The 15,143-nt window shown below is 45.5% G+C and overlaps 1 protein-coding gene across 1 annotated transcript; it reads left to right on the forward strand.

The window, feature by feature from the left end:
* Positions 1 to 1,352: 1,352 nt before the first annotated feature.
* COX6B1 (cytochrome c oxidase subunit 6B1) lies at positions 1,353 to 14,160 on the forward strand. Its single transcript, XM_080703079.1, has 4 exons — positions 1,353 to 1,401; positions 4,183 to 4,299; positions 6,370 to 6,470; positions 13,995 to 14,160. Exons 2-4 carry the CDS (start codon positions 4,194 to 4,196, stop codon positions 14,046 to 14,048), a joined length of 261 nt encoding a protein of 86 aa, XP_080559205.1. The 5' UTR covers positions 1,353 to 1,401; positions 4,183 to 4,193; the 3' UTR covers positions 14,049 to 14,160.
* The last annotated feature ends 983 nt before the right edge of the window (positions 14,161 to 15,143 follow it).

Raw genomic sequence — 15,143 nt, forward strand, 5'->3', positions numbered from 1 at the left:
AGCCAACTTCATACCCAAGCTTTAAACTCCTAACTTCTCCCTGTGAGGCAAGATGTTGTTGTTGTTGTTGTTTGTTTGTTTGTTTTGTACTAGGAATTAAGCCCAGGGGCATTCTGCTACATCCCAGCCCTATTTTTATTTTATTATTATTATATTTTGCAGCACTAGGGATGGAACCTCGGGGCATTGTACCTCCGAGCTACACCCCCAAACCCTATTTTTTATTTTTTTTATTCTTTTTTTTTTTTTTTTTTTTGGTGGTACTGGGGGTGGAACCCAGAGGCTTCTACCTCCGGGCTATACTCCCAGACCTTTTTTATATTTTATTTGGAAACAGGGTCTCACTAAGTTGCTGAGAGACTCACTAAGTAGCTGAGGCTAGCTTCGAACCTGTGCGATCCTCCTGTCTCAGCCTCCCAAGCACGGGGATTACAAGCGTGCGCCACCACGCCCGGCTGTATTCTTTATTTTGAAACAAGGTCTCACTAGGTTACAGAGGGTCTCACTAAGTAGGTGAGGCTGGCCTCCAACCCAGATCCTCCTGTCTCAGCCTCCCAAGTACTGGGATGACAAGTGTGTGCCACCACACCTGGCTCCTATCTTTATTTTGAAACACAGGGTCACTGAGTTGCAGAGGGCCTCACTAAGTTGCTGAGGCTGTTCTGAAAGCTTCAGTCCTCCTGCCTCAGCCTCCCCAGTGCTGGGATTACAGGCTTGCGCCATCGTGTCCAGCTGGGTTTTGAGTCCTCAGTCTTCCAAATCTTTGCTAATGTATGCCTTCTGGGGATAGAGGAAAGATGGCCATGAGCAGGGATGTGGCATCTCCGCATTCCTCGCACTGTTGCAAGTGACATCTGGGAAGACGGGTTCCATTGCAATCCCCTTGAAATTGACCCTGTAATAATTATGGGGGTAATGAGTTTCATATTCTCTTTAGCAAAACTTTCTCAACCGTTATAGAACTATATTTCTAGCCCGACACAGTACGGCAACATAAATAAGTAAATATTTCTTGCATGAATAAAAGTGATTTCGCTAGGGTAATTTCCCCAGCCAGTCCCATGATACTGAAACTCCTTTCTCTGGTAAAAACAAAACGATGAGAATCTGTAGGAATCCTGAACCTCAGTTTAGGACCAGCCTAAGTGCCGCGCAAGCTCATGATTGGGCCGGAGGTACTGATGGACGATCATTTAGTCCAATAGGAGGCCGAACTCTCCCTAGGGGGCGTGGCCTCCGTGGCCTCGGAGCCCTCCTCCCGGAAGCGCCCTACCGCCCGGAACACTCCCCTCTTCTACGGTCACCTGGCTTCCGGCGGGCCTTAATTCCGTTTCCTGTCTGTCTCTAGCGTCTTTGCTAAGGGTCACATTGAACAGTGCTCTGCTGCGGGGGATTCTTTGGGTAAGTGTGGGGGGTTCGGGAGCCTGGGACTGCACCCCGCGATCTATAAGCCCGACCCCAGCTTCCCCGGGAGGGGGTCGAGGCTTCAGGCGCGCAGCGGCCGCCATCCCCGAGCACGGGGCCTTGTTGTTCTCATAATAGTAATAGATAACGATTATATACGTCTTTCTTAGTACCAGGCGATATTCCACGCAATTTTTTTTGTATGATACTGAAGATTGAACCCAGGGGCATTCTACCTCTGAGCTAAACCCCAGACCTATTTTATTTTTTATTTTGAAACAGGGTCTTACTAAGTTGCTAAGAGCGTCACGAAATTGCAAAAGCTAGTTCTGAACCTGTGACCTTCCGGTCTCAGCCTCCCAAATAATGGGATTGCAGGTGCGCGCCACCACACTTCCAAGCAATTTATATTAGCTTATTTAATCCTCCCTCCAGTCCAGTGAGGTAGGGCCTGTGATTATCCCTTTTGACAAGGAGGAAATGGAGGCCCAGAGATGTTAAACTACTTAGCCGAAGGTACACAGCGATCAAAGTTTGCACCCAATAATTCAGACTGCAGTGCTTTTAATCACCAATCTACGGGGGTGGCCTCCAGGGGCTTGTTTGGGCCACGGTTCGTAGCCTCAGGTGTCTCATCCATCCTCCCATTTGGCCGTTGGAGACCTGCAGCATCTTCTTCCATCCAACCTCATCATTATATATGAGGTTGATATCTTGTGCAAAACTGCTGTTGTTACTGATTCTGTTTCAGTGAATGGTGTTTGACATCCGGCCTCTTCCCCTAGCCCTACCCCCAACTGTGTGTGTGTGTGTGTGTCTGTCTGTCTGTCTCGTTTTGTGGTGCTTGAAATTGAATTTTATCTCCAAGCTACCCTCAGTCCTTTTATTTATTTTATTTATGATACTGGGGATTGAACTCAGGGAAATTCTACTTCCAAGCTACATCCCCAACCCTATTTTTAAATTTTTATTTATTTATTAATTATTATTATTATTATTATTTTTTTTTTTTGGTGGTACTGGGGGTGGAACCCTGAGGCTTTCTACCTCCGGGCTATACTCCCAGACCTTTTTTTTATATTTTATTTGGAAACAGGGTCTCACTAAGTTGCTGAGAGCCTCACTAAGTAGCTGAGGCTGGCTTCGAACCCGTGTGATTCTCTTGTCTCAGCCTCCCAAGTGCGGGGATTACAAGCATGCGCCACCACGCCCGGCTTTATTTTCTTTTTGAAACAGGGTCTCACTAAGTTGCAGAGAGCCTCCCTCATGAGGTTGCTGAAGCAGGCCACAATCCTGCAATCCCCCTGTCTCAGCCTCCCAGGTACTGGGATTGCAAGCATGGCCACTACACCTGGCCAATTTTTAAATTTTTTTTTAAACAGGATCTTGCTAAATTGTTGAGGTTGTCCTTGAACCTGTGGTGCTCCTATCTAAGACTCCCAAGTGTGTACCACCGTGCCTGGATTTTCTTTTTTTATTTTGAAACTGTGTCTTGCTAGGTTGCTGAGGCTGGCCTCAAACCTACAATCTTCAGGTCTCAGCCTCCCAAGTAGTAGAATTTTAGGCATGTGCTACCATGCCCAGCTCTGGAACACTCTGTTCTAGTGCCCTATACTTCTACCACTACCTTGGGTCACTTGAACTTGACACTGGCCTGTGCACCAGAGTAGAACCATGAATCCTAGGATTCTCTGGAATATAGGCACTTTCAGATTCCCTGATGAAATTTGTATGTCACCTCTCCAGAAGTATATCAAAGGTGTTCAACCTCTGGTCCCTGGGATTGGTAGTGTTGGATGGGGGAGATTGCATCCTTTTTCTTACTGACCTCTAATTGAAATGCAGCGTTTCATTCAGTTAGGGATGGAAGCAACAGCTTCAGTCAAAGGAGCGGTGACTTTGTCAGCAATCAAATCACACACATATGTTATTGTTGCAAAAATCATTTTCATTCATGATTTTTTTTTTTTTTTTTTTTTGGTGGTACTGGAGGTGGAACCCAGAGGCTTTCTACCTCCGAGCTATACTCCTATACCTTTTTTATATTTTTTATTTGGAAACAGGGTCTCACTAAGTTGTTGAAAGCCTCACTAAGTAGCTGAGACTGTCCGTGAACCACGATTCTCCAGTCTCTGCCTCCTGAATGCTGTGATTACAAGCATGTGCCACCACACCCAGGTTTTTTTCTTTATTTTGAAACAGGGTCTCCCTAAGTTGCGGAGAATCTCACTAAGTAGCTGAGGCTGGCTGTGAACCTGCGATCCTTGTGTCTTGGCCTCCCAAGTACTGGGATTACAAGCGTGCGCCACTTCAAGTTTAATGCATGTAAACTTTCTGAGAGAGAGAGGTTGACGGAGTTTGTCAGACTCCATGAGGAGTTTTGTGGCGCCAAAGATTAAGAGAACCTTTGCAGTATAGATTATGCCAGTGATTGAGAAAGCCCCGCCATTTGTATTGTGTTTGACCTTGGGGCGTCACTTAGGCACCCTATTCCTCCCTGTAGGCAGTAGGAGTAGTCTGTGCCTTTTGGAGTGGCAGTAAGAGGAACGTGCCGCACTGGGGCTGCTTGGAGTAAGCACTCAGTATTAGCAGTGTTTTGTGACGTCCACCCTCCTGTATGGATTTGCTCTGCCTTCGTCTCTGTGTGTGCGCTAAAAGGAAGGAGATGTAACTTTTCCATACCGAACCCATTCTGTCTCCGCTGGACTTCGGTGGTCTGACGTCCCCATACTCATGCCCCCCAGAATCTCTGCCAATACCCGCTTCCTCTGCCTCCAGGAGTTGGCATCATGGCAGAAGACATCAAGACCAAAATCAAGAACTATAAGACTGCCCCTTTTGACAGCCGCTTCCCCAACCAGAACCAGACCAGGAACTGCTGGCAGAACTACCTGGGTAAGTGGGGCGCGATGGTGAGGAGCGGAGACCTCTCGTGACCCACACCTCAGTCGCTCACCTTTTGTCTTCTTCAAGGGCATCCATGCTCCCAGCTGCCTCCCTTTTATTCTGGACATCCTATCTCAGGAGGCTATTGCAGCTTTCACCAACTATTTCCAGGATGTAGACCAGGGTCACAAACTGATTCCTATAGTGTGTGTGTGTGTGTGTGTGTGTGTGTGTGTGTGTGTGTGTGTGTGTTGTACTAGGGATGGAACCCAGAGGCATTCTACCTCTGAGCTACACCCTCACCCCTTTTTTTAGTTTTATGTTTGAAACAGGGTCCTGCTAGGTTGCTGAGAGCCTTGCTAAATCACTGATCTTCCTTTCTCAGTCTCTCAAGTATTGGGATTACAGGCATGTGCCATCATGCCTGGCTAATTTTTTTTTTTTTTTTTTTTTTTTTTTTTTGGTGGTACTGGGGGTGGACCCAGAGGCTTTCTACCTCCGGACTATACTCCCAGACCTATTTTATATTTTTTTGATTTGGAAACAGGGTCTCACTAAGTAGCCGAGGCTGGCTTCGAACCTGTGCAATCCTCCTCTCAGCCTCCCAAGCGCAGGGATTACAAGCGTGTGCCACCATGCCTGGCCTGTCTAATTTTTTTTTTTTTTTTTTTGGTGGTACTGGGGTTCCTGGAAGCCCTTCTACCTCCGGGCTACGCTCCCAGACCTATTTTATATTTTTGAAACAGGGTCTCTTACGCCAGCCCGGCGTCTGTCTAATTTTTTTAAACTGGAGGATTGAACACAGGGGCATTTTACCCCTGAGCTATACTCCCAGCTCTCACTTTTTTTTTTCTTTGTGGTACTGGGATATCATGTGCCACCACACCTGGCTTTACAAATGTTATTTTGTTTCTGGTCACACACTTGTAATCCCAATACTTGGAAGTCTGGGAAAGGAGGGTCACAGGTTTGAGGACAGCCTCAGCAAGTAGTGAGACTCTCATCAACCTATGAGACCCTGTTTCCAAATATAAATAAGTATAAAATAGGTATGGGGATGTACCTCATAGGTAGAATGCCCCAGGTTAAATACGCACACGCACACACACACACAATGTTATTTTATGTCCACGTGCCTGCTTTTCTCTCCAGAGAATGTGCCTAGGAGTGGAATGCCTGTACCCTTATTATTATCAATATTGTGCCTGTATTACTAGGGATTAAAATCAGGGGCATTTTATCTTGGAGCTACACTCCTAGCCCTATTATTAATTTTTATTTTGAACCAGGGTTTCACTAAGTTGCTGAGGCTGTCCTCGAACCTGCGATCTTCCTGTCTCAAGTACTGGGATTACAGGCTTGCACCACCACTCCTAGCTTAATTGCCTACTTTGAGAATTCAAAGCCAAGCCGGGCGTGGTGGCGCACGCTTGTAATCCCCACGCTTGGGAGGCTGAGACAGGAGGATCGCACAGGTTCGAAGCCAGCCTCAGCTACTTAGTGAGACCCTGTTTCCAAATAAAGTATAAAATAGGTCTGGGAGTATAGCCCAGAGGTAGAAAGCCTCTGGGTTCCACCCCAGTACCACCCCCCCCAAAAAAAAAAAGAATTCAAAGCCAAGCTGGGGATGGTGGTACAGGCTTGTAATTCCAGAACTTGGGAGGCTGAGACAGGAAGATTAAGGTCCTCTGCAATTTAGTGAAACCTTGTTTCAAAATAAAGAATAAACAATATTTGGGGTATAGATTGGAGGTAGATTCCCCCTGGGTTCTATTCCCAGTACCACTAAAAAAAATAAATATAAATTTCAAAGCCAGGCGTGGTGACACATGCTTGTAATCACAGTGCTTGGGAGGCTGAGACAGTAGGATCACAGGTTCACAGCTAGCTTCAACTACTTAGTGAGGCCCTCTGCATCTTAGACCTCTTTCAAAAATAAAATATAAAAAACATGGCTGGGAGCGTAACTTAGAGGTAGAATGCCTCTGAGTTCAATCCCCAATACTACCAAAAAAAAGAAAGAAAAAAATGTGTGTTACTCCCTTGGTCTGGGCTGATCCTAACCCTTTCTCTTCACAGACTTCCACCGCTGTCAGAAGGCAATGACTGCCAAAGGGGGCGATGTTTCTGTGTGCGAGTGGTACCGGCGTGTATACAAGTCCCTCTGCCCCATATCCTGGGTACGTACCTCCCACTGGAGCCCTTGGGCTGCTGGATAGGACTTAGCAGAAGGGAAAGTTGGTGACTGGTGGGTGATCATCTCCAAGGGGCAGAGGGAGGACAAGACATCACATTGTCCACGGGACGTGTGACTTTTCTCCTGTCTAAGAATTGCCTCTTCTTTCACTGATCCATCACTAGTGTAGGTATTTATTAGGGTCACCAGTTATGACCCTAAGCCACGGTACCCAGGGTCATCTTGCTAGATGATTGCATGCATGCACAATTCTGTCATTTTCTATTATGAGAGAATTTGATACTATGGTTTGAACCCAGGGGCGCTCTACTTCTGAGCTATACCCAGCCCCAGCCCCTTCTGAGCTACACTCCCAACCCTTTTTTTTTTTTTTTTTTTTTTTTTTTTTTTTTTTGCGGGTCTGGGGATGGAACCCAGGGGCATTCGACCTCCGAGCTACAGCCCAGGCCCTATTTTTAATTCTTTATTTTGAAACAGGATCTCACTGAGTTGCAAAGGACCTCACTAAGTAGCTGAGGCTGTATGCAAACTGCGATCCTCCGGTCTCAGCCTCCTGAACGCTGGGATTACAAGCATGCGCCACCATGCCCAGCATGTGTATATATTTTTTTTTCTTCTTCTTTTTTTTTTTTTTTTTTTTTTTTTTTTTTTTGCGGTACTGGAGATGGAGCCCAGGGCCATTCTACCTCTGAGCTATCCCCGGCCCTATTTTTTATTCTTTATTTTGAAACAGGATCTCACTGAGTTGCGGAGGTCATCACTAAGTAGCTGAGGCTGGCCACGAATCGCAATCCTCCTGTCTCAGCCTCCCAAATGCTGGGATTAAAAGCATGAGGTTTTTTTTTGTTTGTTTGTTTGTTTTGGGGGTTTTTTGCGGGTTTGGGGATGGAACCCAGGGGTATTCGACCTCCAAGCTATACCCCCTGCCCTATTTTTTATTCTTTATTCTGAAACCAGGTCTCACTGTGTTGCAAAGAGCCTCACTAAGTAGCTGAGGCTGTCCGCAAACCATGATCCTCTGGTCTCAGCCTCCGGAATGCTGGGATTACAAGCATGCGACACCACGCCCAGTATGAGCTCTTTTTTTTATTTTGATATAAAGAATTTATGAGCTGGGTGTGATGGTGCATGACTGTAGTCCCTATACTTGGGAGGCTGGGACAAGAAGATTATACAGCCTCAGCAAATAGTGAGACTCTTATTAACCTAGCAAGACCCTGTTTCAAAATAAAAATAAAATAGGTCTGGGGGGTGTAGCTCGGCAGTAGAATGCCCCTGGGTTTAATCCCCAGTGCCACACACACAAAGAATTTATGAGCCGGCTATCGTGACCCATGCCTATAATCCCAGTACTTGGGAGGCTGAGACAGGAGGGTTGCAGGTTCAAGGACGGACTCAGCAATGTACCAAAACCCTCAGCAACCTAGTGAGATGCTGTTTCAAAACAGAAAAAAAGGGCTGGGAGTGTAGCTTGTAAGTATAATGTCCCTGGGTTCAATCCCCAATAGCAAAAAAGATTTTCTGTTCTGCATTACCTTGTTTCATCAAATCACAGGACCTTACTGACTATAGGATATGTTAAATGACATGTGTATCTTTTTTTAATTGCTAAAAGTGACCAGACATGGTGGTACACATTTGTAATCTCAGTACTTGAGAGGCTGACAGGAGAATCACAGGTTCGTGGACAGCCTCAGCTGCTTAGTGAGGCCCTCTACAACTTAGACCCTGTTTCAAAATAAAGAATAAAAATAGGACTGGAGGTGGAATGCCCCTGGGTTCAATCCCCAGGTCTGGGGAAAAAAATGCTGAAGAGCCGAGCGTGGTGGCGCACGCTTGTAATCCCAGCATTCAGGAGGCTGAGACAGGAGGGTCGTGGCTCGAAGACAGCCTCAGCTACGACTTAGGCCCTTTGCAACTCAGTGAAACCCTCTTTCAAAATAAAGAATAAAAAATAGAGCTGGGGTGTAGCTCAGAGGTAGAATGCCCCTGGGTTCCATTCTCAGTACCGCAAAAAAAATAAAAAAATTTGAAAATGAGAAAATGAATATGACAATTATGTTATTTAAAGAGATAACTGAAAAGCCCTGTATCTTAGAGTCAGAGTTATCCTATTATGGAAGTAATAGTGCTTATTTATAAAAAGCAAGGCAAACAAGAACAGTACAGTAAAATTAAAAAATAGAAACCCTCTATACTCCCCAGGCTCCCTTCCCTGAGTTAACTGTGGCTGATTCCACTTTTCTTTCTAAATTTATCCTTTTGTGGTTTTTTTTTAATGGCACTAGGGATTGAACCCAGGAGCGTTTCACTGCCAAGCTACACCTCCAGCCCTATTTTATTTTTATTTTGAAACAGGGTCTTCCTGGGTTGATGCAAGTCTCACTACTTGCTGAGGCTGTCCTTGAACCTGCAATCCTCCTGTCTTAGCCTCCCAAGTACTGGGATTACAGGCATGCGCCATCACATTCAGCTTTAAGTTTATCTTAATATTTTTAGGAACTTGTCCATAGAAACGATCCTGAGTAACATAATGTTGTGATCGCAGATCATCCTCATCCAGCCTCAAGGCTGCGTTGCATGCATGCTGGCCAGGTTCCCGGGAAGCGTGTTTGTGGGGCTGGTATCACTCCACACCCCAACTTCCAGGGCTTGTGCCAGCCCCACTGGGGCTAGAGAGAAAGGCAGTCAGCATGGGACCCTTTATACCCAGCAGCCCTGGCTTTGTTTCCATAAACTTAGTGTAAGTAAAAATTTTTTTTTTTTCATAAACAATAGGACCACTTCACAAAATCTTAGAAACTAGGAAAGAGGTAGGAAATTTTTTCCTCATTTTCTTGTCCTGGCTGGTAATATAACATCTTCTAGATTTTAATTTTTATGTGTGTGTTTGTGGTGCTGGGGCTGGAACCCAGGGCCTTGCACATGCTAGGCAATGCTCTTGAGCTACACCCCATTCCACCCCATTCTCTCTATAGTAACCTTTTATGAGCCCTCTAATGGGTATAAATTATAACCCCACCCTTTTTTGTTTTGTTTTGTTTTGTTTTGTTTTTTGGTGGTACTGGGGGTAGAACCCAGAGGCTTTACCTCCAGGCTATATTCTCAGACCTAATTTTTGTATTTTACTTGGAAACAGGGTCTTACTAAGTTGCTGAGAGCCTCACTAAGTAGCTGAGGCTGGCTTTGAACCTGTGCGATCCTCCTGTCTCAACCTCCCAAGTGCTGGGATTATAAACGTGCACCACCACGCCCGGCTTAATTGCCCCCCCTCCTTTTTTTTTTTTTTTTTTGTGGTAGTAAGGATTGGACTCAGGGATATTCTACCTCCAAGCTGTATTCCCTGCCCTATTTTTATTTTTTATTTTGAAACATGGTCTCACTAAATTGCAGAGAGCTTCACTAAAGAGCTGAGGCTTAGCTGGGCATGGTGGTGCACGCTTGTAATCCCAGCATTCAGGAGGCTGAGACTGGAGGATTGTGGTTGGCGAACAGCCTCAGCTACTTAGTGAGACCTTCCACAATTTAGTGAGACCCAGTGTCAAATTAAAAAATAAAAACTAGGGCAGAGGGTGTAGCTCAGAGGTCAAATGCCCCTGGGTTTCATCCCCAGACCCGCAAATAAATAAATAAATAAATAAATAAATAAATAAATAAATAAATAAATAAATAGCTGAGGCTGGCCACAACCTGTGATCCTCTTGTCTCCGCCTCCCAAGTACTGGGATTACTAGCGTGCACCACCATGCCCAGCTTCTTTTTTATTTTTTTAATTTAACTAATTTATTTATTTATTTTGCAGTAGTAGGGGTTGAACCCAGGGACATTCTACCTCTAAACTATACCTCAGCCCCATTTCTTATTCTTTATTTTGAAACAGGGTCTCGCTAAGTTGGGGGGCCTCACTAAGTAGCTGAGGCTGGCCATGAACCTGCCATTCTCCTGTCTCAGCCTCCCAAGTGCTGGGATTACAAGCATGTGCCACCACACCTGGCTGTCTGCTCCTTTTTGTGTGCTATTATGTGTGTGTTTACATACTTTGGCGGGGGGCTTTATTTATTTTTGTTTTTGTTTTTGCAGTACTGGGGGTTAAACCCAGGGGTATTCTACCTTCAAGTTACACCCTCAGCCCAATTTTATTTTTATTTTGAAACAGGGACTCGCTAGGTTAATGAGAATCTCACTACTTGCTGAGGCTGTCCTCGAACCTGTAATGCTCCTGTCTCTACCTTCAAAGTACTGGGATTGCAGGCGTGCACCACCATTCCTGGCTCTTTAGTTTCCTTTTTATGAATATTGGAGCAAAGAGTAACTTGCCAAAGGATCAGACCAGCCAGTCCTTGCCCATAGGAGGAAGTGTGTGTGTGTTGTAACTCTGGGAATTGAACCCAGAGACGTTCTACCACTGAGCTACACCCCCAGCCTTTTTAAAAATTTTTTGTTTTAGGGGGGCATGGTGGTGCACGCTTGTAATCCCTGCACTTGGGAGGCTGAGACAGGAGGATCGTACAGGTTCAAAGCCAGCCTCAGCTTCTTAGTGAGGCTCTCAGCAACTTAGTGACATCCTGTTTCAAAATAAAATATAAAATAGAGCCGGGTGTGGTGGCGCACACTTGTAATCCCAGCACTTGGAAGGCTGAGACAGGAGGATCGCACGGGTTCAAAGCCAGCCTCAGCTACTTAGTGAGGCTTTCAGCAACTTAGTGAGACCCTGTTTCCAAATAAAATATAAAAAAGGTCTGGGAGTATAGCCCGGAGGTAGAAAGCCTCTGGGTTCCACCCCCAGTACCACCAAAAAATAAATAAATAAATAAATAATAAATAAATAAATAAATAAATAAATAAAAATAAATTTAAAAAAATAAAATAGATCTGGGGGTATAGCCCGGAGCTAGAAAGTCTCTGGGTTCCACCCCCACTACCATCAAAAAAAATTAATTAATTAAAAAAAATATATATATATATAAAATAGATCTGGGGGTATAGCCCGGAGGTAGAAAGCCCCTGGGTTCCACCCCCAGTACCAACAAAAAAAATTTTTTTGTTGTTTGTTTTGAAACAGGTTCTTACTAGGTTACTGCGAGTCTAAGTTGCCTGAGGCTGGTCATGAACGTGCAATACTCTTGTCTCAGCCTCCCAAGCACCCCATGGGATCATGGGATTATAGGTGCATGTCACCACACCCACCTATGTTTATTTTAAGTGCAGATTTGGATAATTGGAAAATAAAAGATAAACTCAGGAACTAAGGAATTCAAAACTATGGGTGGTACAGAATAAATGCCCGGTGGGAGGGGGTTCATATGAACTGCAGCCATGAGGAGATGTTTGTCCCCACTCAAGTCAAGAGCAAGCCGGGCTTGGCGCACGCTTGTAATCCCAGTACTTGGGAGGCTTAGACAGGAAGGTCTGGGTTCACAGCCAGCCTCAGCTACTTAGTGAGGCCCTCCACAACTTAGTGAGACCCTATTTCAAAATAAAGAATACAAAATAGGGGTGGGGATGTAGCTCAGAGGTGAATGCGCCTGGGTTTCAGCTCTGGTATACCACACACTAAAAAAGCAATCCCTGTTTTTTGGTGTTTTTGTTTTTGTTTTGTTGTTGTTATTGTTGTTTTGTTTGTTTGTTTGTTTGTTTGTTTGTGGTACTGGGGATGGAACCCAGGGGCATTCTACCTCCAAGCTACACCCTCAGTCCTATTTTTTATTTTATTTATTTGTTTGTTTGTTTGTTTTTTGGTGGTACTGGGTGTAGAACCCAGGGGCTTTTCTACCTCCGGGCAAAACTCCCAGACCTATTTTATACTTTATTTGAAAACAGGGTCTCACTCAGTAGCTGAGGCTGGCTTTGCACCTGTGCAATCCTCCAGTCTGAGCCTCCCAAGCGCTGAGATTGCAAGTGTGTGCCACCACGCCTGGCCCTTATTCTTTATTTTGAAACTGGGTCTCACTGAGTTGCAGAGGGCCTCACTAAGTAGCTGAGGCTGTCCGTGAACCACGATCCTCGTCTCAGCCTCCCAAATGCAGGGGTTACAAGCGTGCGCCACCACGCCTGGCTTGCAATGCTTGTTTAATCTTGCGGTTTGGCATACAAATGTCAAATGGTTAATATTTGACAAAATGGTGCTATTGGCTCTGTAAAGTGATCAGTCACTTTTGAGGTCAAATTTGACAGGTTTTCCAAAATGAAAAATATAAATTTTCTTCCTTTGATCTAGCACATCTAGGCATCCTGCAAAAAAAATCTTTCTGTGCAAGAAAGGCCCATTGCAGAATTGTCTGTAATGGGTAATGTTCAGAAATAACCAAAGTTAAAGAAATGACAGTATATTTATCTTGCTTACCTTTATGGGAAACGTGTTGATCTATATGATAGGATGCAGAGAGAACTGTGAAGCATATGGGGGTGTGTGTGTGTGTGTGTGTGTGTGTGTGTGTGTGTGTGTGTGTTGGTTTGGGTGAGTGAGTGTGTAAGTAAAATAGGCACACTTAAGCATTTTGTCATACATGCCAAAACAACCATGAGGTAGGTACTATTCCCTGTATCTTCATTGTATAGAATTGAAAACTGAGGCTTGGAAACGTTGAGTAACTTGCCCAAGGTCACACAACTAGGAAGTGCCGGAGTGGGGGATTCAGATTCAGTCTCTAGTGTACATGCTTTTCTTTACTTCCTCTGCTGTCTAGCATATAAACGAGAGACAGTGAGCAAAAGGAGGAGGGGGGCGGGCATAAAAATGAGTATGCTGAGCCGGGCGTGGTGGTGCACGCTTGTAATCCCCACGCTTGGGAGGCCGAGACAGGAGGATCACACGGGTTCGAAGCCAGCCTCAGCCACTTAGTGAGGCTCTCAGCAACCTAGTGAGACCCTGTTTCCAGATAAAATAGAAAAAAGGTCTGGGAGTATAGCCCGGAGGTAGAAAGCCCCTGGGTTCCACCCCCAGTACCACCAAAAAAAGAAAATGAGTATGCTGTAATTGCTTTAGGAAGGCCCACAAAAAACAACCCTTGCGGGGATCGTTCTCTGGGGGCTTTTTGATGCTGTGCATACGTCTGTGACCAGCAGGGGGACTGCACTGTGTACTCTGGCACCTTTGCCCCTGATTACAGATCCTGGAGATCCATTCATGCCAGAGCATAAATCAGCCTCGTCTTTCCCACGGCAGTCGCATGCCATCTTTCTCTGTCTGACAAACAGCCTTGAGTGTTGGCTCGGGGGTTCCTGAAGCAGGGCACAGCCACACCGTGAAGCTCTGGACAGCGACGTCTCCCCAGTGAGATCTCGGCAGTGAGCCTGGAATGTTTCTGCTCATTGTCCCTTCAGCATGTTTCCTAATTCGAGGACAAGTGATTCCTCTTTCTGGGTCACTGCTGACTCCGAGCTCATGGGACAGTGGTTGGCACGCAGCAGGCACCGGTGGTTGGTCGCTGACTGACAAAGCGGGAAAGACAAGCCCACCCATTGCGTTTCCCCACAGAGGGGAGTAACACAGGCTGTCTTTCCACAGGTCTCAACCTGGGATGACCGTCGGGCTGAAGGCACGTTTCCTGGGAAGATCTGAACTGGCTCTACCCCGCCTCTCCTCTGTCCTCTGTCCTCCCAGACTGGTAAAGGGGGACCTGTTTACATGGTAGCCCCTGTCCTGGGACCCTGGATCATGACTTAACTAATAAAAACTCATGGGAAAAGTCTGAGACTTTGTGTGTAAAAGAGTTGGACAGTAGGGCAAAAAAATGGGTAGAATCCATGCCCTGACCAGTAAGGGGCCTCAGTGATTATCTTTTATTTATTTATTTATTATTTTTTTTTCACTTGTTGTTTTTTTGGGGTTTTTTTTTTTGTGTGTGTGTGTGTGGGTCTGGGGATGGAACCCAGGGGCATTTGACCATTGAAACGGGGTCTCACTGAGTTGCAAAGGCCCTCACTAAGTAGCTGAGGCTATCCACAAACCGCGATCCTCCAGTCTCAGCCTCCCAAATGCTGGGATTACAAGCATGTACCACCACACCCGGCTAGAGTATTTGGATTTATAATCTGTAAAGATTTTTTTTTTTTTTTTTACTGGGGATGGAACCCAGGGGCATTCTGCCTCAGAGCTATACCCCCAGACCTATTTTTTGTTCTTTATTTTATATTTTGTGTGTGGGTCTGGGGATGGAACCGAGGGACATTCGACCTCCGAGCTACATCCACTGCCCTGTTTCTTATTCTTTATTTTGAAACAGGGTCTCACTGAATTGCAGAGGGCCTCAGTAAGTAGCTGAGGCTGTCCGCAAACCGCGATCCTCCGGTCTCAGCCTCCCTAATGCTGGAAATTACAAGCATGCGCCTCCACGCCCAGCTCTTGTTCTTTATCTTGAAACAAGATCTCACTAAGTTGTAGAAGTGCTCAATAAGTAGCTGAGGCTGGTGGCAAACCTGTGATCCTCCTTTTCATCTTCCCAACTAGAATTATAAGCATGCACCACCACACCTGGCTTCTATCACTATTTTTTTTTTAATATGTATTTTGAAACAGGGTCTTGCTAGATTGATAGAGTCTCACCACTTGCTGAGGCTGTCCTCGAACCTGTGATCCTCCGGTCTCAACCTCCCAAGTACTAGAATTACAGTCATGCCCTACCACGCCTGTCTCTCTCTTTTTTTTTTAAATTAT

The sequence above is a fragment of the Muscardinus avellanarius genome, assembly GCF_963383645.1.
Source record: "Muscardinus avellanarius genome assembly, chromosome: 10".
Classification (NCBI taxonomy): Eukaryota; Metazoa; Chordata; class Mammalia; order Rodentia; family Gliridae; genus Muscardinus; species Muscardinus avellanarius.